The sequence below is a fragment of the Acipenser ruthenus genome, chromosome 5, assembly GCF_902713425.1.
Source record: "Acipenser ruthenus chromosome 5, fAciRut3.2 maternal haplotype, whole genome shotgun sequence".
Taxonomy (NCBI): Eukaryota; Metazoa; Chordata; class Actinopteri; order Acipenseriformes; family Acipenseridae; genus Acipenser; species Acipenser ruthenus.
Window position 1 is genome coordinate 70,851,929 of NC_081193.1, and position 24,950 is coordinate 70,876,878.

The 24,950-nt window shown below is 38.2% G+C and overlaps 2 protein-coding genes across 5 annotated transcripts in view; both read left to right on the plus strand.

Annotated features, from left to right (window-relative positions):
• LOC117403323 (E3 ubiquitin-protein ligase pellino homolog 1) overlaps window positions 1–4,386 on the plus strand; it is a 64,159-nt gene extending 59,773 nt beyond the window's left edge. Inside the window, exon 7 of the mRNA XM_034005385.3 lies at window positions 2,307–4,386. Coding sequence (XP_033861276.1) covers window positions 2,307–2,873 — 567 coding nt within the window. The 3' untranslated portion in view covers window positions 2,874–4,386. The remainder of the gene's footprint in view (window positions 1–2,306) is intronic.
• Window positions 4,387–9,208: 4,822 nt separating this feature from the next.
• LOC117402789 (vacuolar protein sorting-associated protein 54-like) overlaps window positions 9,209–24,950 on the plus strand; it is a 35,220-nt gene continuing 19,478 nt past the window's right edge. For 3 of the 4 annotated variants that reach the window (XM_059024434.1, XM_059024433.1, XM_059024435.1), the window contains exons 1-6: window positions 9,209–9,339; window positions 20,130–20,296; window positions 21,440–21,681; window positions 23,224–23,308; window positions 23,941–23,975; window positions 24,093–24,224. In XM_059024434.1, the coding sequence (XP_058880417.1) occupies window positions 20,158–20,296; window positions 21,440–21,681; window positions 23,224–23,308; window positions 23,941–23,975; window positions 24,093–24,224 (633 nt within the window). In that variant the 5' untranslated portion in view covers window positions 9,209–9,339; window positions 20,130–20,157. Of the gene's footprint in view, window positions 9,340–20,129; window positions 20,297–21,439; window positions 21,682–23,223; window positions 23,309–23,940; window positions 23,976–24,092; window positions 24,225–24,950 lie in introns of those variants that run through there. The other variant, XM_059024436.1, reaches the window with a different exon arrangement.

A 24,950-nucleotide genomic window follows, 5' to 3' on the forward strand; every position in this document is an offset into this window, starting at 1 on the left:
TCTCCCTTAAGACATCATTTCCCTCTTCCCATGAAGGTTAAAGGTATTTCCTAGTTCTTTCTTTCTTTCTTTTTTATTATTATTATTTTACAACAAAACCAAATGTATGTACTGTTTTTAGTTGTGCAGTGTGGAGTAGTGGTTAGGGCTCTGGATTCTTGACCAGAGGGTCATGGATTCAATCCCAGGTGGGGGACACTGCTGCTGTACCCTTGAGCAAGGTACTTTACCTAGATTGCTCCAGTAAAAACCCAACTGTATAAATGGGTAATTGTATGTAAAAAATAATGTAATTGTATGTAAAAATAATGTGATATCTTGTAACAATTGTAAGTCGCCCTGGATAAGGGCGTCTGCTAAGAAATAAATAATAATAATAAAAAATAATAATTTGTTCTACCGATAGAGTACATTCTGATCCATCTATGTGCTGTTGGAGGGTTATTCAGTAAAACAGCTGAATTGCTCCTCCAGCGGCTGTCTGCTGTGTTTTATTGAACTGCCCAGTGGTGCATCCTGGAGGGCCTGTGCTGCTGTGAGTACAGGAGACCAGAGTTAATGGGTTTGTTGCCACTGCAGCTTGTCTGTGCTGCCAAATTCTATGGGCTTGAAACCATGTATTCCTCTGGGAGGGCAGGAAAATTATTTAATTAAATCATTAAAAGTTAATCACGATTGTTTTCTGGAACTACTGTACCTTGTTGAAATGTGTTACTAACATGATCAGATGCAAAGAATATGTTCCCCTGCTGAACTGCTCCATAGGTAGCAGGATCAATTCCAGCATTAATTAAGTAATCGTTTGAAGGCCTCCTAAGAACTCCTGCAATAATTTGAATAAGACTTCGCAAGAGCCTGACTTCCAGAACTCTTCTCGGCAATGTAGTTTTGATCACCAGGGCTGAGTGCAGGACAATTAGAACCCCTTTCACTTACTTGAGTTTTTAACAGAACAGATCACTGTGACTAAAAAAATATATATTTGCATAAAAAAAGACTAATGTAAAGCTCAGTTGCTTCAAGAGCATTGTCCTCACAGTTTTAAACCCATTAAAAACCTTATTTTAGAGCTAAATGAGTTGCATCGGTTGGACTGTTAACCCTTTAAGGTACACAAGGAATTGAGCGGTTGTTCAAAGGGTTTCTTAAAATGCATTTCAGTGACTCGGGTATCACAAGGGAACTGAACATGTGGATAACCAGATCCAACCCGTCAGTAAATTTTAAACCCTGTTTTGTGCACCTCAGTGCAAAAATAAGAAAGTTAACATCATTTTATTTTTTGGGACACATGTCCCTTGTTACTTTTTTAAAGGGATACAATTAACTGAAAAGTTTGGTTTGCATGCTACCTACAGGACAATTCTGGATATTGCAAGATTCAGGAGATTAGTCAGGGCCCAGATACACCAGGACAGTCTGAAAACCCAATGTCAATTGACCAAGCGCTGCTGAGCGGGGTAGGGGTCCTTGGCTCGCTGCACACCAGCGACCCCTGTGGCTGGCCGAGCGCCTGCAGGCCAGCCTGTAAGCAATTCAGAACTGCGTGGTCCTCCGACGCTGTAAGATCTGAATATGGCTGCACGGCGGGCTTGCAGAGCGAAAAAAAGCAGACGGCTGACGGTACTTGTTTCAGAGGACGCAAGTGCTCGTCCTCGTCTCTCCCGAGTTAGTTCTGGGGTTGCAGCGTTGAGCCAGGTTGAATAACTAATTGGACATTCCAAAAACTGGGAGAAAATTGGACCTACCTTTGTCAGGAGTAATTCACTTTCTTTTCACAAGCTGCCATCTCCCATGATCATGTTCAGTTATATACTAAAATAAGACTTGTTAGTGACTACATGTTACATTCTTCTACAGTTTTGATGCAGTGTCAGAATCAAGGCCTTTTGTTTATATTCCTTAAAATAGTACCAGCTGCAGGTACACAAACTTCCTCCCTCATCTAGGTCTTCAAGTCAGTTGGTGAACTAAACAGGTATGCCCCTATTCTGATCTGTCAACTGCATCAAGAGGTTTATCATTTTACAGGAAATGGTTAGAAATCTACAAAATCACCACAGGTTTTTATGCTATAAATTATCAGTATTATTATGTTTGTAGTGAATTGTGTGTGGGGGGGGGGGGGGGTGGACTGTCTTGGACGGACTGTTGAAATGTTTGTCTGCTTCATTTTCCCTTTATTTATTTATTTATTTATTTATTTATTTTACTCTAATTGGTAAAACCCCAGTTAGTCGTTAAGGAATCTCAAGTCTCTTTGTTCTTGTGGTGTTTTTTATTTATTTATTTTTATTTTTTTAAAGGTGGAAAATGAAACCAATGAGCTGGTGGACGGATCCCTGGTTGACCTGTGTGGGGCGGCCCTGCTGTGGCGCACGGCGGAGGGACTGGCACACACTCCCACAGTGAAGCACCTAGAGGCCCTGCGGCAGGAGATCAACGCGGCCCGGCCTCAGTGCCCCGTGGGCTTCAACACGCTGGCCTTTCCCAGCATGAAGAGGAAGGACGTGGTGGATGAGAAGCAGCCCTGGGTCTACCTCAACTGCGGCCACGTGCACGGCTACCATAACTGGGGCAACAAGGAGGAGCGAGACGGCAAGGAGCGCGAGTGCCCCATGTGCCGCTCCCGTGGGCCCTACGTTCCGCTGTGGCTGGGATGCGAGGCCGGCTTCTACGTGGACGCGGGGCCCCCGACACACGCTTTCAGCCTATGTGGCCACGTGTGCTCTGAAAAGACTGTCACCTATTGGTCCCAAATCCCACTGCCTCACGGAACTCACACTTTTCACGCAGCCTGCCCTTTCTGTGCACAGCAGCTGACTGGAGAGCAAGGCTACATTAGACTTATATTCCAAGGACCTGTGGATTAGAGTTTCATATTGTGCTTGTTGTTGTTGTTGTTGTTGTTGTTGTTGTTGTTGTTGTTGTTGTTTTATTACTATTCTATGAAAGCTTATTTAAAATAAGCTATTTTTAAGTTTTCGTTCTTTTTTTTTTGGGACTCCTCAATTTTTAATTGTTCTGTATGGAGTGCGGTTTCTGGTTTAAGAAAAAAAACATTTTTGGTAAGTATATTTTCATCAAAAACAAACTCACATACATTTGAAACAAGTCCCTTTTTTTGCGTGGAATGAAAATGAACTATTTTATAATGTAGAAGAATCGTGAAAAAAAAGGCACTACCACTGCCTTGAAGTTTTGTGATTTTATTATTATTATTATTATTTTATATAAAGGTATCCTGAACACAAACTATTTATGCCTAATAAATACAGATACCACTCCAAGATGCAAACTATATTAGTTTATAGGAAACAATTTGCATAATTATTTCTTAACTACTCATTATATTGTGTAACATGCTTAACTTGAATATTAACTTTTTTTTTTATTAAATATAAGTGTAAAAAAAAAAAAGAGCTAGATACTTTTTGGGGTAAGGTAGTGTGTGTCCGTTTTGTTACTACCTTGTAGGTTTGGTGTTAAGGGTTTGTCTTCTCCAAGTTACTAAAGTATAGTCCAGACACACACAAAATAGAGATTTTACAATCTGCAACAGTGTTTTCAAGAGTTACATTTCTGTTTCATGCAGCGTATATCCTATTTTCCCAGTTGCATTACCTTGATTTTATTCAGACCAAAGCATTCCCTGACTGACTCGTAACACCTCCACTTTCAAAACTGGGATTTCAGCATGATAGTAAATGCATTGCAGTTCAATGCATTTACAATGTGCTGAAGCTCTCTCGATATGACCCTTGGCCTCTGAAAGGACCAGGATAGACAACCACTGTTCCCCTCCATTAGAAATGCATAATGCACAGTTTTGTGTCAGAGACGTCAAAAAGTGTCTTTGGGGTCTGGTTTCCAGAGCCACAGTGCTCGGTCTCAGGTTGATTATAGTCTGTTAGAGGAATGCGTTAAAAGTGAAAAGTAATGGGCTTCAACAAACAGGTGCACCAACATTTTTTTTTGTTTTATAACCTTGACCATTCATTGGCATGTTGGCTAAGCTAATGTCATGTATATGGATTTTTTGTTGTTGTTGTTACTTGCATAGCATTATTATGTCATCTCAGGGACAAGTTACATCTTTGGATATTGATGTTTTAAAAATAGTATGTCAGATGACAAAACCTTATTACAAATTTGATCCAGTACTAAATAATATATTTAAGCTATTGGCTTTTCAAATGGACATGGATTCAGTTGTTCAAAGGAGAGCTTTTTAATAATGTGCTCACTGCATGGTCTGTGCGTTCACAGCATTATTTCAAATTCTGTTCCGCTGTGTTCTGAATTTCCCACTTTAAAACAGTTTTGTACTAACTTTTTAAACAATAAAGTTTAAAACAAACAAAAAAAATGTATTTCACAAGAAAACCTATTGTTTACTTTTTGTAATGTTTGCTGTATTTCTCACACATGTACCGTGTATAAATACTGTGTGGTTGTGTCTGTGTGTGTGTCTGTGTATAACCTTTTTTGTTTTAAATGGGAGAAATTAGTGGTAAATGTTCTTTTCCATTTCTTAAAACATACAGAGGTTGGACATAAAATTGGAAATGCCATTTGACTAACCCACACTTGAGTGATTAATGTGTTCACCTGTAATTATATATATATATATATATATATATATATATACATACATATGATCGCTAAATTAAATGGCTGCTATTTCTACAATGTTTTGTATACAGCGCAATACAAAGGTATTACTGTTTGTCCTTCATTTCTAAAATGTATGATGTCTAATTTAAAAGAGGGGTTTATGGTATTCTGTCATTTATAAAAGTTGCATCTCCCTGTTTCAAGTCAGTTCCCGTCATGACAGCAAATCTGATTATCTGGGTTGTGAATAGGCCTTCGTTTTGGCAGGTGCTTCCGTATTCAGGACTTTGCGTGGAACAGTCTCGTGACTCCAGAACAATTTAAAGACCTTGCAGACTTGGAATCTGGTTGCCAGTGTTAGCCAAACACCATATTGACATTGTTATGGCAAACATTTCACATTTTATGTTTGACACCAGTCTTTTGTGTCCCATGCCAGTCTCTTGGTGTATCAGTACCTCAAGAGCTATAATTTAAGGTTAAATGTATTAACCCAAGATGCAACCCATGACTGTAAATCTTCAGTTACTGTACCAGTATATATTTTGACTGCTAAAACAAACAAAAGCAACTATGTTTTGGTTAAGGCTGTCTACTTGTGGACTGAATTGACTTAACCTTAACTGATGCTTTGTTTTATTAAAAAAAGGCAGTTTGAATTACAATCCAACTTGAATTTTATTCCATTTATTTTCATTATAAAAGTCAGGTAACAATAGAATGTGGGGTGTCAACCTTGAAATTGTTTATAAAAGTTGTCTTTTTGGTAGACTTTTTGTTTGAAGGTAGCATTTATATGTTCAGAGCTTTATATGTTTACATACTTCAGAGCGTAACCACACAATAACAGAAAACAAGGTCACCACTGATCTACATTTCAATTCAAGCCTCAAAAGTGAAATACCTGCTTCTCCTGCTGAAATAGATTTATACACTTGCTACAGGTAGGGTTGTGGTGGACCAATAAAACACAGAGACCGGAGGGAGGGTTGAGGAGCAAAACAGTTTGTATTGAGGGTGAAAACACACACACACTTTACAAAATAAATAAATAGTTTTCAGCCTGTACGACTGCAGGCTTGGTGAGAGTCTTTTCTCCTCCTTGCCTTGGCACTTCCTGTCAGAGCGGTGTTCTGACCTGCTTATCCACCAGAAGGATCGACCAACCCACGGAGATTCCCCGATCACTCCTGGTAATAATCCTTTTTGGTTTACAAGCAGATGAAACACAATCAGTAGTTCCCTTTCAAGTATGAAATGTAACCATTACCGAAATGGTTATGAGCGACCCGAAACCTGAATAAATATATCAAAGCTGCTTGCAAAGCCTGTGACTTCTTGCTCTCCTCCCAGGCTGCAATAGCTCTGGTTGGAGTTATTTTATTCTCGTTTTGGCTCCTGCCAATATTACGAGACTTTTTGGGGCAGCAGTGTGGAGTAGTGGTTAGGGCTCTTGGACTCTTGACTATATAAAAGGGTAAAAAATAATGTGTAAAAATAATGTGATCTCTTGTAACAATTGTAAGTCGCCTTGGATAAGGGCGTCTGCTAAGAAATAAATAAATAATTTAAGTAATTCCCTGGTTCTAATCCCCACTCAGCCACTGACTAACTGTGTGACCCTGCGCAAGTTACTTATCCTTGTGCTCCGTCCTTCAGGTGAGACGTAAAACCGAGGTCCTATTGTAAGTGACTCTGCAGCAGCAGTTGAACTGCATAGTTCACCCCTTAGTCTCTGTAAGTCGCTTTGGATAAAAGTGTCTGCTAAATGTTCCTCGCTGGAGGCTTAATGTGCTTGATGCACTCATGAAGCCTCCATTTTAGCCCTTGCATTCAGCTGAGCTGAAATCTGTATTGCTCAAAGTGGCTTTCTTGCTTGCTATCACCTCTGTAAGCAGATGAATGAGATGCAGGCATTCTCAATTGTGAAAGCCTGCTTCATTTTTGCAGAAGCCAGGACAAAGGTTACGCTGTGTACAATGCTGCTTTTTTGCCAAAAACTCGCTGCATTTCATGTCAACCAGTCCATGGAATTGGAGGCGTCCATCCACCTCCTTTCCAGACTGACAGAGAGTGGCAGCTCCATGCACTGTGTTCTGTGCGGGCACTCGAGTATTATGTTGACAGGACGAAAAGTTGGAGGCAGTCCAAACTATTTTTGTCTGCTATGGGTCGAAGTCGTATGGTCAAGTCCTGTCTAAACAGAGGCTGTCTAAATAAATAGCAGATACAGCCAGGGTGCATCTATCAAATACATTTGCAATGTAGTGGTGTGGGCTCCTCCCCATACCTTTACTAGGTTCTACAGGCTACATTTCGTGGATCCTCAAAACCCTGGCTTTGGAACTATGACAGATATAGAAGATATCCTTAGGAAACCAGTGTCTGAACAATCAAGTTATTTTCTGTACCTATTATGTGAGGGAGTGGTTCTTTTTAATTTAATTTGAAAGTACAGGTCGTGGTAGTTTTTTTTTTTTTTTTTTAGTGGCTGGAGGCTGAACTGTGCTGTAAAAGTGAAGCCTTTATGACATTGATTCTGTTGCAGGACATATCGATTCAAAGTTGATTCATGATATGCTGACGTGGACTCTATAGAGGTGCTGTCAATTCCATTGTCGTATAGTCATGTATAAAATGTGGGCACACAACAGCAACCATATCAAACCAAGGTCATACTTAAGACAATACTGGTAAGCATGCAACTCTCCAAGTCCATTTCATCAAAAAATACCAGCACTTCCCATTAATTGATTAAAATCCCCTAAAACAACAGGTGAGACTTGACTGAGCTCTTAACTAGAGAAGAGCATGGGTTAGACAAGTAATCCCTAATCAGGAAAAAATTTAATCATTGTAGGATGGAGAAACATACCCTATCCACACTACCTAAATAATGCACAATCAATACGAGTTGAAACCATGTGATCTTCCCTTCACGTCATTTAAAATGATGTGCATTCATTAAAGTAGTTTGAAGAGGGCATTATACTTTGGAACAACATTATCATTAGGCATTGTCTCTCGTTAAACCTAAAAGGCAAGAGTATTCTCAGTATGGAATAATAAAATCACATCCATCTGTTTCCACGGAAGTGGAATTTAATATTCCATTTTAGTTCTGTGTATACATGACGACAGAATTATGTACCTTTTAGCCTGCTTTCCCAGAGCCAAACAAATTTAAGAATAAGGTGTTGACATAAGAAAGTATTACATTGTTTTCTGAAAAAAAAATAAAAATACTGATGTTTATTGCTCAGCTATTTCCAGATATACAGTTTATATGAGTGGTGTATTTTATTTTAATTGAACTTGTCTTTGAAGCTAGCATCCTTTCATATTTAGTGAATGAACTCAATGATGATTAATCTTTTGGTGGTCAAATGGGGGTATTGCAAGCATATCTATCACAGACGTCCAAGATTATCAATGGACTTAACTATCAATGCTCACCCACTGCATTGGGAAGCAATGTGAAATGTGACTCAGTAGTTCACACACATTGTCAATTTAAGATTTTCTATACATATTCATAATTTGCAATTTATAATCTATATATTAATTTATATCTTCTGGTATGTCTGTATGCTCCTTTTATAATGTGTTTTATTAAAAAAAAAGTAATAAATTGAACATAAAAATTTCTTGAATCACAGAGCATGTTTGGGCTACTGGTCTTCCGTTATGTTCAATTGGGCAGTCATTTTGTCTTTCTTGTGTGGAGGTTTCTGCGATTATTGCAAGCCAAACTCATTGATATTCCCTAAATACTGCCTTTGCCTTCCCATGGTTGACATATTTAACTGGAAATAGACTTCTGTGTGATGTTACACAAATCCTAGGTAACTTGAACAAAACGGTACCAAATGTGTAAAATGATATGTATATATTTCTTTCATTAACAGGGTTTTTTCGTTTTGTTTTGTTTTTTAATTAAAAAACTTTTTTATAGATGAAAAGGCTTAGTAGGGTCTCATTTGTAATGACACTGATAAAAAAAACTCATAAAAGGGAAAATCACCCCTGTGCTTCTACACCAGTTTGATGATTGCTTCCACAGGCTTTGATCAGAGCCACTTGACAATTTATCACTTGAACTGTGCACTTTGTTTATGTTTTTCTATTGCTATAAATTGGTAAAGGCTTGTAGACAGAACTAAGGATGGGTGCCAATAAGGCCTGGACTTTGTCCCTAAAATGTTAAGTCTAACTATCCCCATGTCAAAGCAAGGATACAAAGTGAATTATATATTCTACCAATGTGGAACATCTGTACTTAACAAGGGAGGAAAAATGCATTTTGTGTCATTTTATTAAATTAATGTTCTGAAACGTTCAATCTTCTGGAGTAGCAGATTCAAAACAGTTTTACTAGGGTAGTGGGAGTTTGGTGAAGTTGGCACCTGATAATGTAAACCACTGGCAAGCTAAGTATATTTCATATGTCACTTTTGTTTGAACAGTTATGGTTACATTTTGAGCACTCTCTTTATAGATTATTTCCCCACAGGCTTCCAGGTACCACTAGTCTTATCCTAGTTATAGAAAACTACATTCTAGCTGACTGGATATGGCTGCTGAGTGGTGGTTGGCCCGTTCCCCGAGCGGTGCATTGTGGTCCGTGTGCCGGCCTCCGCTCTCGGTTGTTTGTTGTCTGATGACGGTGATGGTGACCGCGGAAGGCTGTAGAGCTCGTAGCTGCTGTGTTTCATACAACAGGTACATATTACACTTGTAGCCGGGTAAAAGCACAATTGCATCCTTCTCTAAGGCGGTCGGGCAAGAGTTGGTCACTGGGAGACTGTCACACTAGTAGCCCTGCAAAGGTCTCGCAGCTGCTGAGGTTTTAAATAGGGATTTGCAGCTGGAGCGACGCTAGGCCGCAGTCAGGTACGCTGAGTGTACAACTCTGACTTGCTTTGCAACGAAGTAGTATGAATGAAATACAACTTCTTAAGTAACAATGTAAACAATCGTGAGGCAATGTGACATAGTTTGTAGGTTGTTTCAGTTTCTTTAGTTAAGTATACATGTAGTGTTTGTGCTCTACAGTAGGAGTAATATGTGCTGTAATTTTTAAGATAGCTTGTGTATTTTATATCTGTCTGATACTACTGTCAGCCGGCATTGCATTTCAACTGAAAAGGAGCTTTGTCAAGTGAAAGTATTTATACCGTATCTGTTACTTGCCAAACTGTTTTAGTTTTGTTTTTCATTATATGAATGCATTCTGATTGATAGTCACAGTGAGGCTGTGTTATCGCGTATTTTGAATTTGTGTAACGTTTCCCCGATTCAGTTCAGGCATAATGCACTTTAAATGTTGTTTTTATAGTACTGTGGTTATGACAGCAGCTTTGATACACATTGTGCATCCAGAACCAGTCCATTCAGATGTTGAGAACCTGACAGTGTATTACAAATTCTCCGCATTAATAACGCTTTTATTTATTATGATTTTTTTTTTAATTATGTTCTGAACCTGGATATTATTATTGTTATGATCAATCGCCCACCCAGACTGTTGTCATTGAAGTATTGTTTTAATCCTAATATTTATACAAAATGTTTTAAATAAACCTGTATAGTATTTAAAACAAGTTGGATCCTGACTGTACAACTAAAAGACAAAACAAAAATAATATATGGTGCATTATTTTGTATCAAGTAACAATACCGTAATTGTCCTGAAAATAAGTTGGATTAATAAGCTTGGAGGCAAAAAAAAAAAAAAAAATAGCAAGAATGTGTCACTGTGTGTGAATAGAGCCTCTGATTCTCGGGTGATCTCTCAGACAATGACAAATTAGTTCAAATTGAATGCACAGTACCATGCAGCAGAGTTGTACAGTTAATTTGTGCTAGTTTTAGGTAACACATTGCGACAGATTATATTAAGATTTTAAGCACCATTTTTTCGATGTACCAAGCCAAATTCTACAGTACATGCTCAAGTCTTGTAACATACAGACAGACACACACTTGTTTCCTTAAGCAATTTATAGATGTGTGACAGAAAAATTGAGGTATTGATAATCCCTATTGGTCTGGATTAGCGCTTGTTCTCTGCTTTGGGATGAGTGACCATGTATGCATTTTTAATCAGTGCCAGGCTGATAGAAACACTCAAATTGCAGATCTTGTGAAGAGTGGGCAAGTAGCTTTCATATTCTGGCTGTTGGAGCAGACCAGGAATCATCACTGGGATATGAGCCATGTACCCCAGTCTCTGCTTTACAACCACAGTATCATCCCAGTATCATCCTGCCACTTTATTTATAAGAATTGATGGGATTCTTGATAAGAACCCTGGTACTCATTGGGTTCTCGTCCCCTCTCCCGAATTGTCAGAATTTTTTTCATTTTTTTAGTAATAAAATAACTACTATTTGCACCACCCTACCCTCTGCTAGACCTGGTCACATTAGTCCAGTTGTCCCTGCCTTTATTGGATCTCCACTAACTGCCTTTTGTCTCCCTACTTTGTTAGTAGTAGTGGAGGAAATACATAAGATGTGCCCTACTACATTGGTCACCTAGCTTTAAAAAAAAAAAAAAAAAACTGCCTTGATTTTTGGGCCCAATAATACATAATATAGTATGTGTCTCATTATCTACTGGATGCATGCCAGTCCAATTAAAAAGTGCAGCAATCACTCCACTACTAGAAAAGCCTTTGCTTCCTCAAGATGACCTAGCCAACTTTCACCCGATATCCAATTTCCCATTTGTTTCCAAGGTTATTGAAAGGATAATTGCCGGCCAACTCCATCATCATCTTTATAACAATAACCTCTTTGAATCTTTCAATCTGGCTTCAGAAAGGGTCCGGCATTGAAACTGCTCTTCTGAGAATCACAAATGATCTCAAAATGAGCATTGATCGAGGTGCCTTTTCCATACTCATTGTATTAGATCTGTCAGCAGCCTTCGATAGCATCGATCATAGAATACTCCTGGAGAGCCTTGAAAAGCAAATTGAACTTTCTGGTATGGCATTGGCCTGGTTTAAGTCCTACTTCACACAATATACCCAATTCGTCACCCTGGGTGACTTCTGATCTGACTCCACAATTGTTGATCGGGGGTTCCTTCGGGCTCTGTTCTGGGCCCAATGCTTTTTTCAATTTAAATGCTGCCTCTATGATCAATTTTTAGAAGATCTGAGATTGACTTTCACCTCTACGCAGACCCAAAGCTTGGACTTTCCAGGATAAATGACTGCCTGTGTGAAGTGCAATCATGGATGTCAAGTAACTTTCTGAAGCTCAGCTCGGACAAGACTGAAATCCTACTCCTTGGTACTCAACAGAGTTTGCAGTCAGTTTCTCCTCTTGCAATCTCCATAGGAAACTTGGCCATTTCTCCCTCTCCAACTATCAAAAATCTGGGAGGCATTCTTTGGGTTGTTGTCGTGGTGGAGGATAAACTGTCTACAAGCAAATGTCATCATTGTGCTTTTTAGAATGTTTTGGTACGTGGCTGTATTCATTCAATCACATGAATGTCTCCAGTCCGTGAACTGCTGAAACACCCCCATATAATGATCGAACCACCTTCATGTTTAACTGTAGGTACTACGTTCCCTCTAGCCGCTCGCCACATTGCCACAAGCGAAACGTTTTCCCTCATGGCTCAACTATTTTTCACCAAGTTTACCACAGTGGTGAAGGCTTTCAAAAATGTACTTGTGTTGGACTGCCAGCACGATTACTTTCAACGTGTTCTGGTAGATAAATCAATACAGACTGTTTAGTTTGAATTCATTTCTCCCAATGAAAGCCCTTTAGCTTGTTCATGTAAAATGTATGCCACAAACGTTGTGTTTGGCAGGAGGACAGAGGTTCTAATTAGAAACAGTCAGCGGACGGCGCTGCTTGTAAAAAAAATAAATAAATTAAAAGAAATCTAAAAACATGGCATCCAAACGGAAAAATTCTTAACATGTTTTTTTAAAGAAAAAACTTGTACAGACTAATTATCAGAATCATGTTCTGAAAGATGTAGCCCAAGGAATACCAAGGAATATCAAATTTGGTTATGACACAAAACACCACAAAGACAGGCAGTAAATAGATATATTTACTTATTGCAGCATGGTAGACTCTTGTGGCACTTGGATTTACACAGGACTCCTATAACCTTACAATGCGCAAAAGCAATTAGAAAGACATTCGGTCATTAGCAAAGGCATGTGGTTATTCTTGAGATTGACCGGTAAATGACCGAAGTAAAACATTATCATGTTTATTTCAGACATTTACCAGTAGATCTTTATTTGCCAATATTCTACACTTTTACTGTAATATTAACACTAAATACCCCTTTCACAGCGGCGAGTTATGATGGCTCAGAACCGGTACTGATGCAACATTTTGGTCTGTGTGAATTGCCTGTACCATCACAGAGCTGACATATTTTATGCCATCTTAACTACTGTGTGAAATGCTATGCCGGCACTGAAGCTATAGTGAGCTTGGATTGAAAGTCAACATCCCACGTGACTGCATGTATACCGGACATGTTGGGTATTTTTGTCGTCGGTGTTACATGCTTTCATTTTTTTCAAATACAATGGTTGATCAAGAATGAGGTAGTATTTGGAGTCTGGAATAAGTTAAGGAATTAACTTTACGAGCTGACGAGGAGGTGAATTCACAAATAGAAGGGACAAATAGATCCTGTCGTTTATGGGCGAATTGCCGTTGCCATGAAAACGATCTGTTGACTGACAGGTTTGAAAGTTGTACTCGCAGGATCCCTTTGCCTGTGTGAAAGGGTTATGATTGCGCAATTTTGTGCTATGTGAATGGGTATTTTAAATAATTTTTAAAACGTCTCTGAGACGGCTCAGTAGCGTATGTGAAAGGGGCTCAAGATAAGCAGGCATTACTATAAATACTATGGAATGGACCGGTGTCTCAGGGATTATTATTCTCACCAACTGGCAAAGCTTGCAGACTCATCATCATTTATTATTATTATTATTTGTTTATTTAGCAGACGCCTTTATCCAAGGCGACTTACAGAGACTAGGGTGTGTGAACTATGCATCAGCTGCAGAGGCATTTACAATTACGTCTCACCTGAAAGACGTAGCACAAGGAGGTTAAGTGACTTGCTCAGGGTAACACAATGAGTCAGTGACTGAGGTAGGATTTGAACCAGGGACCTGGTTACAATCCCTTTTCTAACCACTGGACCACACAGCCTCATTTGAGCTGAAACTATATTTTATTTAAGCAATGGAGCTCTTTGGCTCGGGACACTTAATGACACAAGGCCAGCCTTACCATTACTTATGAGGGTTTTACTGCTGTTAGAAAATGGATACATAAAAAAAAAAAAAAATAGCATTCACAATTTTTCTGTTTTTTTTTCATGATTTTATGCAGCACTTGTTGCTAATGAATGCAAACGTTTTCCTATGAGTAATGTGATTTGCTCAGAATTCCATCTGTGGTCTGCTAAGCTTCACTTGGGCTTCATCCCAGCGGTGGACGCTTAATGTGTATTTCCAAATACCTCAATACAAAAAAAAAAAAAAAGCTTCTACTTGCATGGAGCTTTTCTTCAGTTTAGGTACCTTGTACAGAAAACCGAACCTGGTTTGTGAACTGTTTGTAAAACATGTAATGAATAAAAGTACAGCTAACTTGGGACTTTAATGTTTGCCGTTCTCTGCATCCTCAGGATGCGCGTCTGTCCGTCTGACATGGGCAGCCCCACGGAGTGTTTGTTTATTTATTTATTTGTTTTTTTTTAAATCATACATCGTATTAAATATGTTAAATTAGCTCCCCTCAAGTTAAGTTTGATATGCATTATGTTGATGCAGTTTTAAGGAATGTAACGCAGGACTTCACTTACCACTTTCCTAGTGTTCTGGCATGGAGAGCAGCGACACATAGTTTGCAATATTGATTAAGCACTTAGTTAGTTTGGGGAACGCAGTAGAAAAATATAAGTGAGACCAAAACATGAATTATGAAATTTATGAATTTAAAAACCTGAAAGTTCTGGAGCATTTGCTCTTTTTTAATATTGAGAGCAGTGGGGGATGCCCGGTTGAGTAGAGTGGTTGTTCCTTGATCTTAGTGGAATTTAGCTTTTGTGGATTCTTTTGCTATGCCTTTGTGTTCTTCATTCCTTTAGACAGAAAATAATCAGACTGGAATATATGGAGATGTCTCTGTCTGTCTGTATGTCACTCCATTTTCTCAATCTATCTAATATGTTAATGAGCTTATTGGATTTTGGGGGTGATAGCCAATATGGAAGTGTCTCTCTGTCTGTACAACTGTCTGTCCAAGTCTTACTTTTCAATTATCTAACTTTTTTCATTACCACTTCTTATTCTATACTATTCTGTATATCCTGTCTATATATGTCATAGTCATCAACTTTTTCGTCATTCATACAGCTCTAATTTTGAATATGCAGCTGCGGCGAGAGATGTATGTTATTGACTTATTTTTTTATTTTATTTTTAATTTTTGAAATGTTTAATTGTTACTATTATCTGAATGTTATTACAAGATAGCCTAGTAACAGGCTACATCCTCATAAAAGTTTTGTGAAGCTTCAATTTCAGACCATATTGACCTGTTTGCACTTAATATATGAAGTTGCTCTTTATGATTGGGTTTATCAAGGCCCACCCAAACCCAAAGCAAATTTCTCAATAAAGCCAAAAGTAAAACTTACATTTGGCACATTTACATGCATTTTAACATACAGTTTGTAGTCTACATAGCGTACTAATATAAAATATAAAATCCCTATAAAACAAAATGTACCATACAAGGTTAGAAACTAACAATATCGTTGTACTAGTAACCCCGGTATAAATTTAGAATTTTTTTTTTTTTTTTTTTTTAAAAGGCACCTTTGTAAACGGTCCTAGAGATCGATCAATCACCTGTTTGCACCTTGTTACTGAGCAACTACTGTGCTGTGTGCTGAGAAACTGACAGCACCAGACGGAATGACAGAGGAAAAAAATTCTCTCAGCTGTGTCACCTTGCCGTCCACGGAGCTCCACCTGAAATTGACACCAGTGACGCAAATAAAATGTTTATTTTATTGTTCATTACATGTGTTGCTGTTTACAGTACAAAAATGCTGTCTGCTTTATGGAGTTGGGTGTTGCAGCCTGTGAGTGATTAATAACTATGAATTATTACCTACAATAATTAATGTACTCACATACACACTGTCTTCACTAAAGTCCCAATTTAAAGAGTATGTTTCACTGTATCCCTCGGGATGAAATTGTTAGCTGGTGGCCACGTTATTAAACATTTTTTTAATTAGCAGTGGGAGAAAACCATTTCAGCAAGTTACAGTAGAATCTGCCAAAACTGACGGATGCAGAATCTACTAGGCTGGATAATAATGAGAGCATAAAAAAATAATACAAAAGAAAAACTAGGGAAACGCAGATCTTTTCAAGAAAGCTGGGGGACTTTGTATAAATGGATTTGAATATCTTAAGGATCGCCTTCCGGTTTGTCAGAGCCATCAGTGAATGTTTTACTTTTAAAATGTTGCAATAAGAGTTTGGATTGTGAAGCGTCCGTACTATAATTTGACAGAACAGGTGATTTATTTGCACTATGCGGGACCTTATTTTTCCCTCATTGGTGCTTGAGCCCCGGAGCACTCGCGGAATCACTGCCTGTGCACCTATTGTCAGTGATTTAAAGCCCGGTTTTCAAACAAACTAATTATCGCTCACCAGTACTGTATTGGTATAAAAAAGTATGTTTTTTAAAAAGTAATTTCAGCCTCCAATCACTTAAAATATGCTGACGATGTAACACCAAGATACAGACCGCGAGTTCCAAACTTTAAACGTGTTACTGTTTATGGTAAGAACTCAACTTTATTATGAATATAGTGTGTTACTATGTTTTAAGCAACATAATATGATAATGTTCATTATGGTAATTTTTGATTTATTAGTTTTAAAATGTTTAGTAAAATGTGGCCTTTTTTTATCTCGTTCAGGGCGTGAAATAATGGACGGCATCGGCGGCAATTGCAGTAGTGCCCAAGCTGCTCGCCTCGGTGCCTCTCAAATTTAAAAAAAACTTACGGCAAAGGTTGCCTGTAAGCCCGCCCATCATTGCCGCCGGTGTCCCTCAACACCAGCACATCTGATCTACAACCCATTCACAAACATGCTCAGTGTCAGCTGGTCCGTTCTGTCACAATTCAGTTTAATTCGGTCTAATCTCATCCTGGGGGGAAAATGACTCATTATCATAATATATTATTGTTGCCATTCTTTTTACTGTGCACCTCCCAGCACTAAGCCACAAGAAATACGTACTGTATCATTGGTTAATGACGGGCAAACAGAGGGAGGGGCGCTGTTATGTTAGACTGAGCTCAATATGACCGTGCTTCCAAATATTTTCAATCACACGTGTTCAATGGCAGTTTCACTGTGATTTTTTTCCGTCTGTGAGTACCATGCTAACTCATATATGTTTAAAAAACAAAGGAGGAGGAAGAGCTGTCTAAATCGGCAGTGAAGGATTGACCTAATGTTCAGGTAAGAAATAGGTGCACAGCAATTTGTCCCTGAGAATAATAATATTAATATCAAGTACAGGTTGTCAAGTACTGCAGAAAGGACGAGATGAGACAGCATTAAATTAAATTGAATTGTAACAGAACAGGCTTAAAATTGCAATACTTTAAAATGCAACAGTGCAGTACAACGCAAGGCAAGGTTTCTGTTTGTTTTAGCTTTAATTATTGCTTAACAAAGCTGCTGTCAGCCACAGCTCAAGCTTCTTCTAGTCAGCTCTTTTTTTCTCTTTAGCTCTTTCTCTCTAGCTCTTTCTCTCTTTAGCTCCTTTTCTTCGTTCTGTTCTCCTATCCGCTCCATGGGCCCGCCGACCGGGAACTGCTGGAGAGGGGCTCGCGACTGATCTGCCGGTGAATAAGTCTGGGGCGGACTTGAGGCCGGCAGGGGAGAGTGTAGCGTGCACAGAGGAAGGTAGCAGCAGGGCTGGAAGATGACGTAATCACACACGAAGACATAAGCCCGATATACGCGGCACTATGCTTTAGTGAGAGAGGTCCCAGATTCGCACCCGCCCTCCGCCAGTGTGTGGAAAGCCCCTGTGTGATGCTCCTGCCTACATTAACCAAGATTGCTACAATACATTGGTTATTTATATAGACAGCCCAGAGACTGTTGCTGTTTTGTAATTCAGTGTTATTCCCCCAAAACACAGACGCTAAAAATGAACACACAATAGGCAGATAATTATTGTTTTGCTGAAATTCTGACACCAAAAAAAAATCAAAAACTAAGCAAGTAGCTATGACATGGTTCAAGTAGCAGCTCTCTGCGCTATGAAATGAGTAGGCGAGATAGTGAACAAAACACAATCTTGAGAAGTGCATCAATTTCTATTTTCATTTATTTTTGTGTAATACATTCTCACTAGCTTAGGTAGTTCTGCTTTTTAACTAGTAAAACATGTGCTTTCACGAAAGGGGTTAGAATGTGTGTGCCATTTTTTTTTTTCCTGAATCGAGTGTCCAGCAGTGCACCATAACAAACTGTAAATCCTACATCTACATTTCAAGAACTGTGAAACTATATAAAGTCTCTCAAATGTAAACATGTAACATTATGTACATCCAGCTGTTCATCATTGTGATGCAGAGCACGCTCTATTGCCTGATTGAAGTTTCTGTTTTTATTTTTTGTTTGTACAGCAATTTTGTAACAGCAGTTGGCAAATTACAGTTGTGCAGACACTGCAGACCAAACAGCTCATTTGACCACTATCGTTATTAAAATCCAGCCATGGGTAAATCTTCAGCCAGTTTGCTTGAAAATCTTTCCCTTCACTGACATCACTTATTTGTGCTGTTGTGTCACTAAGGCTGTATCTATTGTGTCACTAAGGCTGTGCCTAAGACTAGTCTAATCTATGTATTAGTCGGTGGTGAGTTTAGTAAAAAAATACCCTGAATAATATATATATATATATATATATATATATATATATATATATATATATGCCAGATTACCCTTTGTATTTTATCGTTATGAAAGTTGATGTTGTTTTTAAATTGGAATTTTTTTATACCATTTTATTTTTACAATGGAAAAGTGACCTGTTTTATTTTTGTAACAATTAGTGTGTTAATCACTTAGAAAACATTGATTTGTGTTTGTTTGAATTAAAATTTCATCAAAATAATAGGCTCTCTCTTTCTTTTTTGTTTTATGAATGAGTATGAAATCGCCTTGGTGCCCTTGGGTTAGAGTTATGTTTTGCCTTTTTGGCTCCGAGAACTGTCTTGGTGCCCCTGAATTTTCATGCCCAACGAAAGCAATATTGCCTTGCCCTTCATGACTTTGACTTTAACTTCATGCCCTGTTATACAACTGGCCCCCTTTGCTATTCACATCGTCAGTTTTTTTTTTTTTCTTTTGTGGTGGTGGGGGGGGGGGGGTCACATCCCGGTATAAATCTCCACATTTTTGTAAAATGACTTTACACAGACTTCAAAGATGTAATGTGTTTCAGTAATAACCTTCGCATCCCGTGCACAAACGTCATCTAAAGTGGTTGGCATTGCAGGGGAGATGAAGGGAGGTTTCAGCTCAGAGTGACTGTTTTGTAAACATTAGGAATGCTTATTCACCACTGCTACACCCCGTTAGAAAATTGACTTTCCTGCTTTTTTGTACCACAAGACTGAATGTGAGAGTATATGTGTACATTTGTTTTAAGTACTCGCCCAGAAGACTGCTGAGACACAGGCATCAACTAGTCCTCATCAGATTTAATTCGCGAGCGTGAGTTTTTAACCCAGCCACATAATCAGCCATGTTCCATTTACTGTAATAGTGAGCATGCACCAGAGTTCAAACTGAAATACAGAGATCTTAACAACACTGCTGTGGATAAAAAGTGGCTGCTGTTTCCTGGTACCTACTGTAATTAATTAATGTGTTTTAGTTCAAACTCAAGCCAGTGGTCTGACTGCAATGATATCATGTGACCCACAGCAAAGGTACCAAGATGCAGCAGTTTATCTACTGTGCAGTGCCATGTTTGGATGCCTGTCTTGAATGACATGCTGTCATGGATATTTGTCATATAAAGTCACCAGCATAATACCGTCAGTCTCTGAGCAAGTAAGGTGGGATTTCTTAAACGAGGCCAGCATAAAAATGACCAATGTACCTAGGTACACAGTACTACACACCGATAATTTCTCCTCTCTTTATTAAAGTTTATTAAGACAAATTCAGGGGCTTTATACTGGCTTCATTACAGGAATTCCACTTTGCTTAGGCTTGCTCGGAGACCACACTCATTTTGTTAAATATGCTGCCATGCCAAACATTTATGAGTGCAGAAACAGTAGTAATTGATGTTTAGGGACGTCATGTATTCGTTTGCTTCTAAAACAGGGACATCATGTAGATTTTAATACTCTTTTCTAACTGTTTGCTTTTTTTGCAGCTAGCCTCCTTTGAGGTGGCCTTATGCAATGGCTTCGAGCCACAGTTCCCCTCCAGTGCCTCGCCCCAGCAGCAGTGATGGTATCTTCAAGAAAAAGGTGGACTCATCTGCAAAACAGTATAAGCATGTCCGGTCACTTCCCGATGTCTGTCCAAAGGAACCTACAGGTAAAATGTACCGTACTTCAAAGTTAGGTGTGAACAAGAACATTATATTGTCAGTTTCTAATGAAACGATGTGTAGGCTAATTTTAATCTGAAAGAATGTTCTCCATAGCCATTTACTTGTATCTTTTTATTTAACAAACTATCACTTTTTATCAGTCAGGTTCAAGAAATTCTGAATTTCAGAGTATCCTCTTGCAAGTACAGATGTCTTTACCACATTATTGATGGTGAAAATAAAATGAACCATTTTTTTAATTGATTTTCTTAGTGAAGCATTATAACAGGACAAGCTGTATAAATGTGCACATACTACAGGGCACTAGCGCGTGCAACACTGGGGACTTTTTTTCCAATGGGAAGTAGGGATCACAGGGATGTACACTGAGATACGATCAGAAAAATGCCCTTAATCTAAATTGAAGGAGTGAGAGCTGAACTTTGATTTGTTGCCCAACACAGTGTCATTGCAAATCAATCAAAGTGATTTTGTTCAAATTAATTTAATTGTAAATGTATAAATAGATGCCCGTCTTGTTCTTAACTGATGTTATGCCATAAGACCATTTAAATGGTATGAGATTACTGAAATCTGTGAATTATAAAATATTGTTGGATTACAAAAAATCATTTGACCTCTTCAGCCTTAGAAACAATTTGAAAGTTGCCAACCATCAATGGGTGATATTTGTCCCTGTCTAATGTTATCTCAACAACGGAGATATTAAGCAGTGCATACAATTATACTCCCTGGTGTCATGCTGTCAGCTACTGAGCCCTTTATGAAATTTGGTAGTAGTTTATCACGTTTTAAAATGGATTCCATAACGGGCCAAAATAGTTTTTCAACAAAAACCGTGCAATCTACTGTAGCTAACTAATCACCATGTACTGTGTCCATTAACAGTAATTTGAACACACTATTTTAGGACATTTAAAATTATATGTATTCTTGCACTAAAGGGGGATGTTGCTCAATCCCACAGCACACTCCCTTTACTTTGTGTCATTATGTAGTAAATAAAAGAATATAGCAAACATATATTTCCCTTTTTTTTTTTTTTTAAACAGGATAGCCTTACTTACAGATACAAATTTTTAAAAAAAATACCGTTCTGATATTGACTTTACAATCTTTTCTTACAGGGGATTCTCACAGCCTGTGTGATGGCCCATCTGTAGTAGCAGATCAGCACAAGTGGACTGTTTATAACTCAAAAGTGAATCTTCCTGCAGCATTAAATGATCCTAGACTGGCTAAAAGGGAATCTGACTTCTTCACAAAGTCATGGGGTCTGGACTTTGTAGAAACCGAAGTCATGCCCTCCTTCTACCTCCCGCATATCACCAAGGAACACTTTGCACCCTACCTTCAAGTAACCACTCAGGTAGGTTCTGGCTGCTACATCTTTTCCTATGCATATAATAATTGTAATACAGTATACCAGTGGTCCCCAATTCCACATTGGGCCACTTCAGACGATGACCATATAGCCAAGGGCTGGGCCTGAGCTTGTTGTGGAATACATCATTCCCCGAATACAGTTTTGTTTACTCTGAGTAGTATAATTAACCCTTTTAATCCTTTAATGCACTGCCGGTCCTTGATTATTAAGAGTACAGCGCACAAACAAGCTGAAAGCTATATGTAAGTATGTATGTAATGAATACTGACAAAATACAGACAAATCATTTTTACCGTAAATAAATAAAACAAATAAATATATTTTTTAATTTAGTCATAGGGAAAGATTTTAACTAAAAAATAACATGTAAGCAGTAAACAATGAACAACGTGGTGGAACAACCACAACACGTCCTAACAAAAAAAAAAAAAAGGGGAGAGAGAGAGAGAGAGAGACATGAATAAATCATATCCGGGTAAACAGGTTGTCGGGGCGGAGGGAGTGAGAGTGTCTAATGCTTCAGTGTATGATGCTCCTTGAAGCATGGAGCAACGCACAGAGCTTGGTATCGCCTCTTCGCTGTCACTTGATGTTGATGGTAAATATTCTTTGGTTATGTCTTCACTGACACACTCGCTGACATCCTATTCAGTGGAAGAATTGTACGTATTTGAATTGAAATCGGAGTCTGAATTCAGTATTTTTACTAATACTTCTTTCTCAGTGAGCGATTTCCGCCGTTTTACAAACACTGTTGATATTTTGTGACTGGGTTTATTATATGTAATTTAGTCAATATCTGGCAGAGGGCGCAAGACACCACTAAAAGATGTTACAGAAACCTAGTGTTACAATATTATGTGATCAGGGGTTTTGTAGGCTAAGTAATTCAAAATCAATCTGACATGAAAAGTTTCAAACTGCATCAAATCTTAAAGTTTCCATTTTGGTTCAATCCAACAAGCAAAAATTCCAAACTGAAAGAGCTTTTATTCTAAATCAATCTGACATGAAAAGTTAGTCAGAGTTCATCAATTCCTGAAGTCTCAGTTCTTTCTTTCTTTTTTTCTAAAAATGTATCGATTTTGCTTTGCCCCTTCTGTTGCATGGTAGCTGCACGAGCCAAAACAGAGTGCTTTTTTCCCCGGCTTTTTGACAACCCATATTCACGACAGATCTGCCTGCGTTGCTTCTTTTTTCAATCGATCAATAATTTCCAGCTTTGTTGCAAAATAAATAGATTTTCGTTTCGGAGGCATCGTTACACAGCGCACACCTTTATGACACTGAAAAACAGTTGACTTCCCTGCAGAGGTGGCATCCTGTGCCAATTACAGACCGGCTGTGAGCAGCATGGGGTGTTGACAGTGTGGGGCTTAGATTATCGATTTTGTTGTATTTTATTTGTATTTTAGTTGGGATTCAGGGGCCAGTTTCGTTATTGTGAAGGGCATTCTAGCGAGGGTGTACTGTATATGAAAAGTCATTATGTTTTTGTTACAATGATTTATTTATCTTTCCAAGAGAGAAAAGATCCATGAAAAGTTCAAGAGTGTTTGTCCAGCAAAGGATGACATTGATACAATCCCTATTCTTTCAAATAATCATGGTATGATGTGCTTTTTTAAAATTATTTCTGTTGTCATTTATATAAGTGTTATATAATGGGCAGCAGTGTGGAGTAGTGGTTAGGGCTCTGGACTCTTGACCGGAGGGTCGTGCGTTCAATCCCCGGTGGGGAACACTGCTGCTGTACCCTTGAGCAAGGTACTTTACCTAGATTGTTCCAGTAAAAACCCAACTGTATAAATGGGTAATTGTATGTAAAAAATAATGTGATATCTTGCAACAATTGTAAGTCGCCCTGGATAAGGGCGTCGGCTAAGAAATAAATAATAATAATAATATAATGATTCGTAATGCATTTAAGTTAAACTTAACTGCAATTTAAGGAGATACCGTGAAACTTGTTTTTATTAGGGTTAAATAAAGCATAGTAAAACTTTTAGTTCTTCGCAGGCTTTTTTTTTAGTTTGGACCCCAGTATAACCGCCTGCATTATGGTAAGATTGCATCTGGCCATCTTACCAGTGGTAACTTATAAGTTAATCCTTTGAGTAAATGATATGTTATTTATAATTCGTAAATTCTTTGATTTACATAACCATAGTTTACTATCTATTGGAAGTGTTCCAGAATATATTAGTTATCTGTTTTTTAAATATCATTAATTTTTCACAGATAAATCCAGGACAGATCTGGAGCAAGTACCGAAGGTATGATTTTAATCTAATCTTTGGACATCTTTACTACCATATATGATATGTTAAAGATTACAAGTACTATGTATTAATTATATATATATATTTTTTTTTTATTAAACATTACTACAGATTTTCATGAAGCCTGATTTTGCCCTGGATGACCCCTTGACTTTTAATGCAGTTTTACCATGGTCTCATTTCAGTGGTGCTGGTAGTAAAGGTAGCCGTGATGTAGCCTCCTCACGGTTACTTCAAGAAAAGGTGAGTAAAGTCTGACATTTCTGTCGAATAAGTAAATGGCATAGTAGCCGACAGAGTTCTGTCACTGCCGTTCTTACAAACAAATTGTTACAATTTCTATACAAGTTATTGCAGCTCAAGTTGACCAAACTCTTGGGAGGTATTTTCTCCATTTGATACACAAACTACGTGTGATTGAGGAAATTGTGTCAAGGTGGGTGTCATGTACATTAAAAATAAGAGCTTTGTAACTCACGTGCCACATGGTGACAAAGTTTCTCAGCATAGTAATTACGCCTGTTATAATGACCTTTGACTTCATTTGTCTTGCGTAGAGGGATAATCAAATAATTGTATACTTTTAAAACATGTTTCAAGTGCTTTCCAACACAAAACAATGAATCAGCACAAGTGGTTAAGTAATCCCTGTTGGTTCACTTGACCTGGTTAAAAAGGATCCCCATAGATATCCCTCTGTTGCACCTGTTGCAGAGGTCTTTGAATACAGTCCAGTTTAGAAAGAGACTGGTCACTGGTGAGGTATGACTGTACTTTACCATCTGAAGAAGTGGTACTGTATCACTAATCTTGATGTAGGTATGTAAAAAAAAAAAAAAAGAGGGTATTTCTGTCCAGCTGATTTGTATGCTTCATCTGATCTGAAAACATTTGTAACCTGTACTTCAGTGCTAATCCTAATCCTTTATTTAAAAAAAAAAAAAAATCAAGAGGCAGCTTTATAAACTT